Below are 15,816 nucleotides of genomic sequence, written 5' to 3' on the forward strand. Positions count from 1 at the left end.
AATTCTGCCAGCAGAGCAAAACCTTCTCTATCTGAAAGAAAGCTATCACTGCCAAGCAGCCAGCTGAAGACCTTCATAGGCATGCCCATACCTTCTGCCAGCTATAGCTGCAGGTTTTCAGGGTGCACTTTATGCCTGGCTGGTGCAGATGAAGAAATGAAGCCACGTTAGTGCAGCAGGAGCCTGGTGGCTACTCTCTGCTGCCAGAACGGTTGGTGGCAGTCATGGAAGAGTATGGACAAGCCTTTGGAGCAAAGAATCATAGAGAATTAGGGCTGGAAGGGACCTCAGGAGGTCATCTAGTCCACCCCCTACTTAAAGCAGGACCATCTCCAGCTAGATCATCCCAGGGAAATATTTGTCTAGCCAGGTCTTGAAAACCTCCAAGGATGGAGATTCCACCACCTCTCTGGGCAACCTGTTCTCCTGGTGAGAAACTTTTTCCTAATATTTAACCTAAACTTCCCTTGCTGCAGCAAGTTTCATAGTCGGTAGGGTCAGAAGGGACCTGAGCAACTCATCAAGTCCGACCCCCTGCCATGGGGGGGTTTCATCACACCACATAATGACATCCATGATGTTAAGCCAAGCGGGCAAACACCACGTTGCTATTCCATGTTCAAAACCCACCGGCCAACCGTATCCATCGGCTTCAACATTTCCCATGCCTTGTAACGCATGCCCTCTCATTTGCCTCCGGCAGTCTCCTGGAGATTGAGCTCTTAACTCCTGGAGACCCCAGGGCAACCCTGCCCACCAGCCAGGGTAACACGAGCGTCCTGCATCCCGGGCCAAGGGGTGCTGCGTTTCGCCCCGCCAGCCACCCAGAGAGAAGCACCCCGCCCGGAGCCGGCTTGGGGCAGGAGGGCGGAGGCGAGGAGGCTGCGAGCCCGCCTAGAGGCCGAGCCGGCGGGAGGGCGGGCGCGGGGAGGAGCGCTCTCCGCGGCACGGCTTGCGGCGCGGCCCCGGCCCAAGGTAAGAGGGGGCTGCGGGACTCGCTGCCGGGCTTCAGGTGCTTTACAGACAGGCTGCGGGGGGGCAGAGGGCTAGGAGCAGGGCGTGGCGGCTTACAGCACGCGGCCCCGGGCGGCGCGGGAGTCTCCCTGCTTGGGAGCCTCTAGGAGCTGCGGGGCCACAGGCTTGGCTTGGCTGGGATGGAGGAGCCCGGGATCATCCTCCTCTGAGTAGAGGCAGGACGAGATGACCCTGTGTGGTCCTTCCCCGCTCTGCTTGCCTGGGAGCCTCCCCCTCAAGGAGTGCTTGCTAGCAGCCCCCTCCCGTGCCAAGCTAAGCTGGGTCCCCTGAGCCAGTTTATAGGAAGCGGCAAAATGCCCCAGGGCCCCGGCCTCCCATTTGTGCGCTGAAGATAGTGGCCTTTCCCTGCTTTCCAGAGGTCCTATGATGGAGCAAAGAGCCACCAGCGTAAGGGGTCCCGTGGGGTGGCAGCTCAAGGGAGAGGCATTGTGCTGGTGATTTCAGGCCATGGACTATAGGTGCTCACCGATCTAAGATCTGCAAAATGGGGTTTTACAAGGAAAAGAGCAAGGGAAATCTCCCCTCCTTCACTCTCTTTTCCAACCACGCTTCATGTAATTTCCCAGGACTAGAGAAGTTCACTTGTTTCCACCTTGTAAAGGTCTCCTGTTCTTTCGCTCTCTTCCCATCTGCATAAGCATTTGCTAGCTGGCTATAATAGGATATAATACCTGACTGGGCTTGTGAGTTTTGAGACCTGGCTGATATTCTTTCCTGAACTTTGGCACTACACACTAACAAATAGGTTCAGAAAAAAAAACTTACTATAAGGCTTTTCATCAGGGCCACCTGTACTATGGTACAGGAATAAAAGTCTATTCCTCTCCCCCGCCCCCTCCTGTGGTTATGGAAACTTATCTGCTTCTTTAAAAATATCATCGGTACAGCAGAAATAGATGCTTATTAAAGAACTTGAGATGCACGTTCTAGATGCATCTAGAAAGTGAAAAGATAACATTCCCAACTTCCTATTATAGACAGTTGCATATAATCATAGTAATTCAGATAACTGCCTTGTACTAGGAACTCTTCTCAGTACCAGCAGAAAAACAGATCTATAAGGACATATGTTTTTTTCCAAGACCAGGAGTTTTTACACCTCTACTCTTCCCCCTGAAATCAGCAGTGTTAGAGCAGTGCTTTTCAACAAAGGTGCTGGGGCCCTTGAAGGTACAGTGAGATCCTTTTAAGGGTGCAAGAGAATGCCACTCAATATTAGCAGTTTTAGGTGTGTAAACACTTCCACATGATTCACAGGATAAACCAAGATATTTCAAAGAGGAATTCATAGCGTCAAAAACATTCTGATTTCTTGTGGTCTTTCTGAGTTCCTTGCAAGGGAAGAATTGCTCTACTATTTTTCTGTAATCAAAAACTGAGCGGAAAGAACTAGCATTTTCTGAGGGTGCCTTACATTTAAGGTACCTTGTGTGGGACCCACTGGCCTAGAGCAAGAAAACGCTTTCTTTCCATCCTTTAGAACTGAGGGATACCTTGGTAAACGTTTGTCCAACCTGTTGTTTTGCTAATTTAAAAGTTTGAAACAGAATAAAATAGGTAGGATAACTATGGCTAGGAATCCTGATCAGTTTGCACTTTGGAGCCCTACATCTGCAAACAGATTATAATACTTAATGAGTGAGTAAAATACTTCTAGGTTGCACTCTAAATGCTATGTATGGAAATAGATTTTGATTGCAGCCAGAAAATAATAACCCTTGGAAAATGTCCCTAAGTCCTAATAAAATTAAGACTGCTGTTTGCTTGATTCTTTTAATGCAACCCTGATTTACTAAATAAAAATGACTAGAAAATATCCAGATTAAAGGAGAACTAAATCTCAAAAGAAAGCCCCATTGAGCTGCAAAGTCATACCTCTCTCCTTAAGAAGAAAGGGGAAAAGAAGAAGTGATATCTGGAACATATCTTGTCCTTACTCAGAATGAAATAAAGTGAGACTGTTTTAAAAAAAACTTGCCATTGCTTTCTGAAAGTCATAACTACTACTTCTCCTTTGAAAGAAACTCTTTTTATAGAAAGTGTTTCAGAGTCAGTTGTTTTCCAGTTTTTATTTTCCTAAGCATGAAACTGAAAAACATTTTCAGTTCTGAGATACATTTCTGAGATACATTTTCTGCAATAAAACGTGGTAGGAGTGAAAGAATTCCTAAGAAAAAACTTCAATGTAAAGTTTGAGATTTAAGTTCTTTGCCTTACCTACACACTCAGAACACTAGATATTATGCAGTACTTTGTCTTTGTTAACAGCCTTCAGCTGTTGTTTTTCCCCATTTCAAAGACTTGTGTGAATTAAGAATGGAAACTTAAAATGTGACATAAAAAGGAACTTAAATAAGCAACCCCCCCCAAAAAAACTCCCCTTCAATTCCCACTTCCTAACCTTTTCTACTTAAAGAATGGAAAAGAAAATTAGTTTAAATAAAATAGATATTAAATGGCCTTTGCTCACATTCCTTTTCTCTGCTGATTATACACTGGAAGTTTTCTCTAGCCATGCTCATATGATCAGCCAACAAAGAATACAGTTTCAAAACATAATGATCAAGGTTTAATGTCAAACCTTATGTCACTATGTCTATGATTTGTTTTTGCTTTTTGCATTTTTCTTTTCCTCTTACCCTTTTAGGACACCTGATTTTGCAGGCGGGTGGGCGGAGGTGAGAGGAAGGGAAATTATGGTTCAAAGTAAACTCAATGAATTAAATACATAGATAGACTTTCCATCAATTATTATATATAATTGTGAGTCTTTAGCCAAAATTCCTAATAAAGAATAGGCCAATAGCATTGTAAAACCTTTTTTTAGGTGTTTTTGCAAACTAAAAGAAAGGTGTCATGCCAACCTGAAACGCTTCTTTTGCAACTGCTGACCAAAATGTTTTGTTTCATTTTTGACTTATTAACCTTTTCAACTATTCATTTGGAGGAAATTTCTCCAGTTTGGAACTTCACATAAATAGCCTTAATAGCCAGCAGTCTTAACATTATTAGGATAAGGGACATTTTCCAAGGGTTATTATTTGCTGGCTGAAATCAAAATCTATTTTCTTTACACTTTTTTTTTCCTTTTAACTTAGGTTAGTTTTTAAACAAAAAATCTTGAGACAAGGTTTTATTTAGAAAGATTCAAAATGAAGCATCTTGGCATTCCTGATTATGAAAATGTTGAAAAAACAAAGGTTGACATTCTCAAAATAATTGCACTTATCCCACCCCATCCTCATTAAAAAACTAGGCGACTGTGGCATTGATGCCTACACAGTCAGCGATTTGGACAACGGGGTGAAAAGCAACCTGTTTAAATTCGCTGATGATACCAAAATTTGGGGTGAGGTGAGCACACTAGTAGGGAGGGAAAGACTGCAACAAGACCTGGATAGGTTACAGGAGTGGGCTGACATAAACAGGATGCGTTTCAATACTGGCAAGTGCAGGGTGCTGCCCTTAGGCAGTAGAAACCAGCAGCACACTTATAGAATGGGAAACTCCCTTCTTGAGAGCACGGAGGCAGAAAGGGATCTTGGAGTCATTACTGACTCCAAGATGAACATGGGCCGACAATGCGAGGTCACGGTTGGCAGGGCTAACCGGACCTTGTCGTGCATCCACAGGTGCATCTCAAGTAGAGCCAGGGAGGTGATCCTCTCCCTCAATGTGACACTGGTCAGGCCACAGCTGGAGTACTGAGTCCAGTTCTGTGCACCCCACTTCAGGAGGGATGTGGACAACATTGAGAGGGTCCAGAGGAGGGCCACCCCCATGATCTGGGGACAACAGGGCAGACCCTACAATGAAAGACTGCAGGACCTGAACCTGTTCAGCCTTCACAAGAGAAGGCTGAGGGGGGACCTGGTGACCGTCTATAAACTCACTAGGGGGGACCAGAAGGGTTTAGGGGAGACACTGTTTCCCCTAGCACCCCCTGGCATGACAAGGAACAATAGACACAAATTATTGGAGAGTAGATTTAGATTAGACATCTGCAGGAACTACTTCACAGTTAGGGTGGCTAGGAGCTGGAACCAACTTCCTAGGAAAGTGGTGCTGGCTCCTACCCTGGGGATCTTTAAGAAGAGGCTTGATGACTACCTGGCTGGACTCATTTGAGTCCAGTCTTTTCTCCCGCCCAGGCGGGGGGTCGGACTTGAAGATCTACAAGGTCCCTTCTTACCCTACTTCTATGATTCGATGCACTTCCCATTGTTTTCAGCTGAAGCTATTTGGTAAGCCAAATTCATGAATATATTTTGACTTTCCAGAATCCTGATTTTTAGCTAGCTTATCTTTCATCTAAATTACACGTGTTTCTAATTATAAGTAAGCTTTGATTTTTAACTAATTGCTGGCCACTTCAAATATCTTCCATCTTCCATAGTGAACTTGACATGAATTATTCAAGGAAGAACAAGTGTTTCCAGCACATCTGAAAAGCAGGAATTTCAGTGAGCATGCCTGGAGTTTTTTCTTGGAAATAAAGGTGAATTTGGCTATTTATGTGAAGTTCCAAACTGGAGAAACGCCCTCAAAATGGATAGCTGATTTCAGAGCAGGAGGAGATGGAGACCCACCGGAGCATAAGAAATTGTTTCCACTGAATTTCTGGGAGAGTAGAACTGAGGTCCCCTATGAATTGTAACTCACAAGCTTGTGAAGTCACTCTAGTCTAGATGCTGTGGAGGTGAATTTGGCTTGTGGGTAGCTTTAGCAATGTAGAGTAGTAGGAAGGTGAAATATAGTGTTTCATTATTACTAGACTATTTTACATAAGAAAATATCCTTGTTCCATCCTTCTGAAGCAGAATCTAATCTAGGTTGCGGGGCTCAAAGATGGATAGTTTCCTAAGGTAGGACCTAGGTAGAAATTTTGTGCCTAACTTCAAATTTTTGATCTTAAAACTGCTAAGTTCTTTTTACTTTATAGGGACTTAAATGCTGTGTATATCTCCCTTTTTAATTTAAAAAAAGTGTTTTCTGTGTGTCTAAAATTCTACTTGTCTGTATGCCCAGATTACTTCAGTTCAGCTGAGCAGCTTGACACTTGTTCATGCCTCAGCTGGGCTGGAATCTAGAAGTCGGCAGATTGTTCCCCCTGACTTTTCCATAGATTTTAAGCTAGTAGGCATTCTCAGGTGTTCCACACCTGTTGATTTGAGCTTTATACAAAATATGGCAGCAGATGGATCACAAAACCAACATATAGGGGAAAAAAAAGTTCAGTTCTTTCCTCTCTCTTCCTTACGTTCTTTCTTTCACCCCAACTTTTCCTACCTTCCAAGAAAGTGTCTTAACTACCAACCTGTAGGCTGTATTGGATGAGGGGACACTCTCCACTACTGTTGAAAAGAATTCATGATTCGCTTGGTCAGGAAGGGAATATGATTTTGTACTCTGGTAGTTAGGACTCCTGTCCTTGGAGGAGGGAGGGTTCCGGTTTCCAGTCCCTACTCTGAGACAGTGGCCATGTGTAGGGGGTGCACAGGGGTGTATGTGCACCTCCTGAGAGCACCAGTGCATCTCCTGACCAGCTGCTCTCCCCCCGCCTCCCACCCCGGTTGGTGGGACTGGTCGTGGCAGGGGGGAGCGTGGCTGGTCAGGAGGTGCGCCAGCACTCTCAGGGGGTGCACATACACCCCCGTGCACCCCCTACATGTGCAACTGGTGTCCCCCTGACCAAGGCAGTACCAGTTGCCCGTGCTCTGAGGATTCTCTACCAATTCTGCCCCGTGTGAATTACTCAGTCGTAGAAGCAGAGACTGAAACTGGTGTCTCCCCATTTTTACGAAAGCATTGTCACTGGTAGCCTAGATTCATATTCAGTTTTTCTCCTTCTTTCTGGCCCCTCAAAGCTTTAATTGTTCCATTGAGGGTAGAACTGCTTCAATGGGAAGGCAAGGCTTTTACTTTTTTCCAGGGACTCCATGTATTTTTCTTTTAAGAGAAAGGGCCTAGATTTTTATCTTCAGGGCTCTAAAGTCTGAGTAGATGGACAATTAAGCCTTGAAGAGGGTGGGACTTGATACACACCTGGTCTTCAACATTTCTCAGTTGGCTAGCATACATGAGGCCCCACTCTTATGTGCTGGCTTTTGTGAGTCCCAGTCTGAACACCACACCAAACTCTCCCCATGCATGCTGTAGGGAGCCAAGATTCCTCAGTCAAGGCTGTGGATTCCACTGTAATGGGAACAAGACTTTCAAAGCTCAGTCATAAGGTTTATTCATTCCTTTCGTTTCTTTTTTTCAATTTTGTAAATGTTTGTGGAGTGTTACAGTGGTAGCAAATTAAATGCTAAAATTGCAAACAGTTGAGTTAGTAAATAGGGATAAAACCTAGTTAAAATTGACTGGAGAGCTGTGGAAAAAGCATTGACCATATTAATTGTCCATGGATCACATTTATTTTGTACGGAGACATATATTTGCAAGTGTTAGAGAGGGACTGTGTAAAAATGTGAAAATATGCATTAGCATGAAGTCAGATCTTCATCTTACATGATAGTACCGACTGCCGTGGAAAGACCCAGTGAATATCCGCCATGCTTGTTTAGTAATATGACTTTTTGTCTTTATGGCTATAATTGCCTATACAGGGTACAAAGCAGTGAACCCAGCCCTACAGTAATTGTCATGGCTATCTGATTTGTGATATAAAACCTTATATGAAGAATACTGTAGACTACTAGTGTTTATTTCTTGCCAACAGATTTTTGTTTTAAAGTATAACTGCAAAGCATCAAAACTAAGGACGTCCTTAGTCCTTATTGAAATTGAGGTAACTCCCATTAACTTTCATGGTTAACTAATAGTTATGTTTAGGCTATTATAGTACAGATAAGCTTCAAGTCTACACACATGCAGCATCACTAATGCTTGCATTCTACTAAGTTTGGATCCTTCTTTGAGTCGTAATCTGGATCGTTTTCTTCATTTGCCTCCTCATCCTCTCGTTGTAATCCTCCTCATTTATGATGTGTAATAGCCTTAACATAACAATGAGTTCCTTATAGTCATATGCTTTATATCTTCCTGGTAGTATTAAGTAATCAACTTGCTAAAAAAAAAAGAAATCAAATGCATAAAAATCAGATTCAGATGAAATGTACATTACACCTAGCATTTTAGTAGGATAATTTTCATGGTTCAAGGTGCAGATTTACAAACATCATGGTCCTGCAGAAAGCCCTCCTGCTCAATGTTAGGTATTTACAAGACTGAGTCCTGCAGCTATCCATTGAACCTTTAGAAAGGAAATAGCACAGCTGTAAATTTCACATGAACTATAAAAGGACAAAAGGGAAAACAGTCATTGTTTTCTTTATTTGAAATGAATCCTGCCAACAGAACTTCACGGTTGTGACCTCATGCATGCAATTTCTCTCTTATGATAAAACAGTGAGTAACTTTCCTTTTGCAAATCCCATCTTTGATTTCAGGCATTTGTAATATTGCTCGTAGGCATTGATCTAATTCAGTTTGTTGTGTGTGTGATGGATTGTGCATACGTGTTCTTTCCATGCTTTCAGTTACACTAAGAGCATCTCACTTCCATTTTTTTCCAGAAACGTGACAAGTAACTCAAGAAAATGACTCTTGGAAATCTGTTGATTTTGTGCTTAATATTTCTTGATGAAGCTACTACTGGTAGGCATAATGGGATCGTTTTTACTGTATAATATGGCATAGTTTGCTATATATCTGACGTGCCAGAGTGTAAGAAGTTTCTGCTTCTGTGGACTGAAGGCCAAGTATCTATAGTGTGTGTTGGGGATGAAGCAGAGCTGGGGCTGGTTATGTAGGTGATGCTTACAGTGGGACAAAATTTAACCCTGAACCAGATACTTCTGGGTAAAGTAACCTAATCTGAACAAGTGTGGCAATTTGGACCCATCTCTGAATAACAGATCTGTGGAAAGAAAGGAAAGAAGACGATGTACAGAGATTATTATGATGATATGATCTAGCAGCATAGCTATATAGGTAGAGCAAGAGAAGGGAGTTAACTATCCACCTCTGTTGCCTCTCTAGCTAATGCCATTTTGTCACTGTATCAATTTGTACCATCAACTGTGGTGATGCTGGTAGAATATCACTGCATTGGTTTTATGTAATCCCTCTTTAAAAATATAACAGACACTGGCTGCATCTATACAAGATGCTGGCTGTGCAGTAGTCCAATACTGCACAGTAGTGTTGCATGGTGCAATGCTATTGCACAGTAGTATTAGGCTACTGTGCAGTAGTATCACTAAAAAGGCATTCACTGGCACTACTGTGTAGTAACTCAGGTTACTGCGCATTTATTTAGTATTTATTTTTACAAGTTCTAAATAAATGCTCAGTAATTACTGTGCAGTAGTGTCTTGTGTAGATGTGACCACTTGGACTGCAAGCCTTTTTGTATAGGAGCAGTACTTGGTTTCTCTGCTACATTGCATTTTCCCCACAAAAAATAGTATGTTTAGAGAAATTAATAATAAAAATGGGTTTTGATATTAAACTTTGCTGATATGATTTCGACTGTACAGAAAATTCTGAATGTGTGAGTCTTCAAGAAATCCAACTATTTAATTGTTTTCAGTTATATAGGAGACAGGGAAACAGGGTCTAGCAAATGTGTTGATTATAGAAGCCCAGTTTTTCTGATGACTGATCTGTTATCCAACATGGCAGTGTTGAGAAGCACTTATTCTTCAGGCAGCCACTTGTGGCCAGGACAGTTTTCTCTATCAAAGATCAAGGTCAGATTCTGCTACCCTTACTTGCTTGGAATAGTACTTTTGGGCCTGATCCAAAGCAATTACAGTCAATTTCCATTGACTTCAGTGGGCTTTGAATGTGATCCTTATTCTGTAAGCGACTTCATTAAAATCAAATAAGGCTAAAAAAAGCACACTGAAGCTCTATTCTAGCTGAGTAATACAGAATTGAGCCCTTACAGGAAATTTCTTAGGCAAATTCCCATTTCCATTAGCCAGTAACGGTTTAAACAAAATGAAGTCAAGAGTAAGGAGAAAATAAGGACTGGACGTCTGGAATTAATTCCAGACAGGGCCATGCTGTCCCCTGTTAGACAATCTATTGGGTTTGCTAAAATAAAGTTAATTAAAAAAAATACCAGTGAGCAGAGTGCAGCACATCAGACATGTAAAGTACTGTATTAAAAGAAACAGGCTCTCTAGTATCATTATCTGAAATAAGTTTTGGCTTCCTATCTGGTTTACTTTTTTTTCTTTCTACCTTCTTTTTTTGGTGAAGAAGACCTGTGTCTCTTTCGTCGCTCCATTGATGTAATTGAGGGGGAATATTTTTTCCTTTGCTCCCCTGGATCAGAACAAGATACTTTTCAAAATGAAAGCTACATGGGAAGCTGGTACAAAAAAAATGAAGAAAATGTCATGCTGATACAGGAAACATCCAGAATTGTACCAAATGGGAGTATTTTGGAGTTTTGGCCAGCTGAGCTTGGTGACTCTGGGATTTACTCATACAAAAGCAGGTGGGTACCTAGACCAGAGGATGATGTTAGATCTTTGCTATTGCATAAAAATCAGACCCAATTCATTATCTTGTATCTTGTGTAGTTACTTTCCTCTGTACTGAATGTAGGAAAAAAAATCTACACTTGTGGCATCATTTTGCACTCATTTTATGTAAATGTAAATTAGTTTCATAGTTTCTAGGGTTGGAAGGGACCTGAGTAGATCATCTAGTCTGACCTCCTGCCATGGCAGGAAAGAGTACTGAAGTAGCACCTCCTGATAGCTAGCCTAAATCTACCCTCTGCTAGCTTTTGACAGTTATTCCTGGTCACTCCTGGCAGTGCTCAGGGGAACAGGGACTTCCTCAGTGCCTGCTGGTCCCCCCTGACTAGTTTGTAACAGGCCACTAGATCCCCCCTCAGTCTTCTCTTCTGGAGGTTGAACAGGTTCAGGTCCCGTAGCCTCTCCTCTTAGGGCCTGCCCTGCTGACCATGCAAGTGGCCCTCGTCTGGACCCTCTCTATGTTGTCCACATCCCTCTTGAAGTGTGGCGCCCAGAACTGGACGCAGTACTCCAGCTGTGGCCTGATCAGTGCTGCATAGAGGAGAAGTATCACCTCCTTGGACCTGCTTGAGATGCATCTGTGGATGCATGACAAGGTACGGTTGGCTTTCCTGACGGCATCCCCACACTGCCGGCCCATGTTCATCTTGGAGTCAATGATGACTCCAAGATCCTTTTCTGCCTCTGTACTGACGAGAAGGGAGTTCCCCAACCTGTAGGTATGGTGCTGGTTGTTCCTCCCCAGGTGCATCACTTTGCACTTGTCGGTGTTGAATCCCATCCTATTCTCATCCACTCACCCTTGTAACCTGTCTAGGTCCAATTACAGCCTATTCCTCCCTTCTAGCATTCCCACATCCCCCCACATCTTAGTGATTACATAGGGTGCTAGGTTGGGCCCCAATGAATTTCAAGGAGAAGTAGTCACTCAAAATTTAAGCAAAACTTTTGATAAAGGAGACTAATACTCTTTTTGATAAAGGAGAAAAATGGCATCATTCAGCTTTGTTTTTTTATGCAAAGCTTTCCATAAGTGGGGCTTTTAAAAACAAAAATGAAATGATTAGATTTGATTTCTTGTTACATATACTCTTTTACCTCCAAATAACTTTTAGAAAGTTATGACTAAAATGGAGAAGTAGAATTGGAGGATCTTTAATTGTGGTATTGTTCATTAGGGGCAGGAGGAAAGAATGGTTTAATAAGAACTATATAACACTCTAAAAAGATGGAGATATTTGTCTTATAACTAATTTGTGCTGAAAGTACATTGTACTGCAAATCAAAAGCTAAACTAATCATAATCCATCTTAACTGGATATTGTATATGCAATGGTTTGTGCTTTTATTGCTGGAAAATTTAAGAAGCAGGTAAGGGCCTTTACAAGTAATAGTACAGGTTAGGTGTGTGACTACAGCTAGTTGGCAATGAAGAATACAGGAACGGGGCGTATCTGCATGTGTAATTAATGTGAAACAATAAACTCTGGAGTTTCTTGTTCTGGAGTTTATTGTTCCCTGTCAGTGTGTGTGATGTGTCTTTTTCCTCTTTTGAGAAGCCACTGCCCGCTTGCTTATACTTGCCTGCCACCCCTTGAGTGGTGTCACAGCCAGTCACTTGAGTGGTGTCTCAGCCAGTCACTCAAATCTGCCTTGGGCTTTCACCTGCCCTGAGGTGTCCAGGGCACATTTGTTCTGGCTGTGCTCTGTTGTTGCCGATGTAGGCCCTCAATCAAATTCAGAACAGGGCCCTCTTCATTTAGGGCTGCTCATCACAAGGGGCCTCATCAGTTACTTCACCCCTAGATCCCCTCAACTTAGGGATATTTTCTCAATCTATTCAGTTTCCTTCGAGAGACCTATCAATTTGTCCATCTTGCCCTTGGCCATAGTATGCTTGTAACTTCCCAGGTGGTATCTTTTTGACTGGCAACCCCTATTGCCAGCCCATCAGTTCAATACTTAGGTCTCAAAGCAACCCTAGCAGGCACTGCCCACTTGTAGAGGCTTAGCCCATGTCTTAAGCTCAACACCATTGGGTTGCTTGGTTGGCCTTCTTCTGCTGGCTATTCAGTGTATTCAGATCCCGAGATTTGTCCTGGGCTCAGACCAGGTCTGTATGGCTCCCAGTCTCTTCTGTACCACAGCACAAACAGGTACTGATCACTTCCTTGGAGCCAGTGCTTTCCCCTCTCTGGGGTTATGGACTGGAGCACTCCCACATTTGAGTCTGTTGGGCCTCTAAGGGGCCAGTTGCATTCATCTCCCTGCTCACATGGGGAAATCATAGCTGTGGACTGTCAGAAGCTGGGATTTGCTGGCACTTATGGGTTTACTCCCGGGCATACTGACTGGTGGCAGTGGAGACTCAGTATGACCCTAGGCTGGGTTGGGTAGGGATCTGCCTGCACCCAGGAACCTACTTGTCCTTGGTGGTGGGGATGTATGCTGGGATGAGTTTACCAGTGATGGTGGCATTCCAGCGTGACTCCCGGATAAGTGAAGCAGTGGCTCCAGTTTCACCCAGGCTTCCGCTTGTAGTAGGGGCTGAGAGGTGGCTTCAGGACATGCCATTTGAACATGCACCCGGGAGTGAAGCACATTGAGATGGGTCAGAGCAGCTCCAGCTGGCATGGGGCCTGGGGAGTCATCCTGCCAGGCCAGAGCTGCTCCCCCTGGCTCAGCATCCTGTGGAGGGGTGGCTGGAGCATGAGAGTGCTTCAGTGCAGGGCTAGCTAGCAGGCAGCCCCTGCACTGAAGCACTCTAGTGCCCCAGCCAGCCAGGGCAGCATCTACATGTGCACTGCTGCGGAGTTTTTAATTTTGCAGCAGGATAGCACTTGTATTTGCAAGTAATATCCCGCTGCAGAGTAAATTAGTTTACTGCAGCCTAATAGGGGCACACATGTAGATGCTGAGATGTTTACAGTGCAACTAATTAGTGTAGATGCACTCACACAGTGGACTACATTTTCATGCACTACAGTTTTACATGTGAATTTATTTCAAAGTGGGAAACTTCAGGTGTATTTTGTATCATTATCATCATCATACATGAAATTTATTTTTGTATATATGATTTATACAAAGATCCCAAAATTGCAGGAAAATGATCTGTAGTATGTCTCCATCTATCTTTAAGTGAATTTAATCCTTGTGATAGGCTTCTGTTTATATGCAGAACAGATATAAAAAGGAAAGCATCAGTGAAAAAAATTGCTAACATTACTCCAGAAATGCATATCAAACCTGATCTCTAGGGACTACCTCAGTAGGATATTATGGGCAATGCTGAATCCCAAACTTGTCTAAGAGCTCAAAAGTGGATTTAGGAAACTACTTACCTGCCAGTTAGTTGCATGAAAGTTACATAGGATCTGGCCCTTTGTGATAATTTTTGGTGAATATTCTGGCAAATGAGTTTACTGGAGGAAATCTTCCAAAATCAATTAATTTAAAGCAAACATTGCAGAATATTTGTAAGAAGCATTTTTCTAGACAAATGTTTTAGTAATGATGGATAGATATAATAATTTAATCCATTTTGTTTTGAGATGAGATTTCGGAATAGCTCCATGTTTCCTTTTCTTAAATATCCACATTTTAAAATCTAATCTTTCATGTTTAGTTTATATTTAAATGTATTTAACATATGTACTTAAAATATTATAGACATGGTTTTCAAAAATGTTGTTAATGATTTTAATACAGTATTGATTACAAGTATTGAGATTCTTTTTTTAAAACATTGATGTTGACAATGTTTGAAATAAATTTAGAGAAAAGTTGTTTTTATTCTTTGCTTGAGAAATTTTCATTGGCTGTACTGGGCAATAAGAAAAAATTAGTAAATGAGAAATGTCAGATCATATATTCATGTTGCAAAGAAGAATCAGATTTTCCTGATTTACTATACTTTAACAGTAAATCATAGAGTTCAATGTGGAAAAATAATTACGGATTATATAATTCAATTTATTTACTGAAATAACCAGAAATTAATTATTTTAGTGCAAAATTGTGTGTATTTTCTTGAAAATAAGATTTTTTTTGAGATTTGAAGGGTGGTTTGACAAGTAGAATATGTTTATTAAATGTCTTTGCCAGGTTTTGGAGGTGTTAATGTGGTTTTGCAGAGGGCGTATGGTATTTTCTGTGGTTTTCAGAGAAAATCAGGTCAACTGATCTCTCCAGCAATAGTGCCCTTGAAATGAAAGTGGTGGTCAGGGGATTTTAAGTTATTAGGACGAATGGATGATATAGAGGGACATTAAACATTAAAGGGATACTTTAAGGTTTTCATTTGCTAAGACCTATGCCTGTATTTAGCTTTATGAATGTGTGTAACCTTACTAGGGTTAATGGGACTACATAAACGTTTAGAGGTTAAGCACATATCTAGGTGCTTCAGAGGTAGAACACTCAGGCATTTTGTAGCATCTGCTGTAAGATAGAAATACAGAGCTAAGATCTGACTTTTATACTAAAACAAGTGGCTGATGATTTATAATTTTTATATATTAAATAATTGTAGTAAATCTCAATGATTGTTTAAATCATTTTTCACTCGACAATATGCTGTGTTGAGTCAAGGCTAAGGGGGTGGGAGGGGGAGTTAGTCAGTTAGTAGTTTTGTAGATTCATGTTCCCTACAAAGTGCAACTAAAGAACCTCACAAAGTGAAACTCAAGAAAGATAAAACCTTACAGATTAAAAGAGAAAATGATGTAATTTTAATGTGCATGCATTGAAAATCTTTTATGTTGTAGGCTTATCTAGAAGTGATATCAGTCAAATCCAGATCTAGTGTAAATATGACTGATTCTGTCATCTTTAGTACAGCTGAACCTGCTTTTAAACCAGACCTAAATTTGGCCAAGTTTTCAATATTTTGTACAGTTTTCAGTGAAATTACTTCATAACCTGTGTCATCATAGACGGTGATTCCCCTTGTAATGCTGAGGAATGCATGCTTGAGGAGAGGAAGGAAGTATGACTGTGTGATTAAGGAACTTGACAAGAACATAAGGACTGGGAATCCCATACCTTACTGCGGGTTGGTTACCTGTGTGATTCTGGGCAAATCAATCGATCTTTCAATCTGCTAAAATGTAGATAATACTTTCCTACTTTACAGTGATACTTTCAGGTTTAATTGGAGGGGCTCAGATGTAAAGGTACACAAATACGTACACATACATATTGTATTTTCTTGAAT

General features: G+C 41.8%; 1 protein-coding gene across 1 annotated transcript in view; it reads left to right on the plus strand.

The window, feature by feature from the left end:
* The first annotated feature begins 938 nt into the window (after window positions 1-938).
* IL18R1 (interleukin 18 receptor 1) overlaps window positions 939-15,816 on the plus strand; it is a 41,282-nt gene continuing 26,404 nt past the window's right edge. The window contains exons 1-3 of the mRNA XM_090020754.1: window positions 939-975; window positions 8,616-8,697; window positions 10,312-10,552. Coding sequence (XP_089876880.1) covers window positions 8,640-8,697; window positions 10,312-10,552 — 299 coding nt within the window. The 5' untranslated portion in view covers window positions 939-975; window positions 8,616-8,639. The remainder of the gene's footprint in view (window positions 976-8,615; window positions 8,698-10,311; window positions 10,553-15,816) is intronic.

Source organism: Crocodylus siamensis, chromosome 1 (assembly GCF_052110815.1).
Source record: "Crocodylus siamensis isolate JL-2025a chromosome 1, ASM5211081v1, whole genome shotgun sequence".
Lineage (NCBI taxonomy): Eukaryota > Metazoa > Chordata > Crocodylia > Crocodylidae > Crocodylus > Crocodylus siamensis.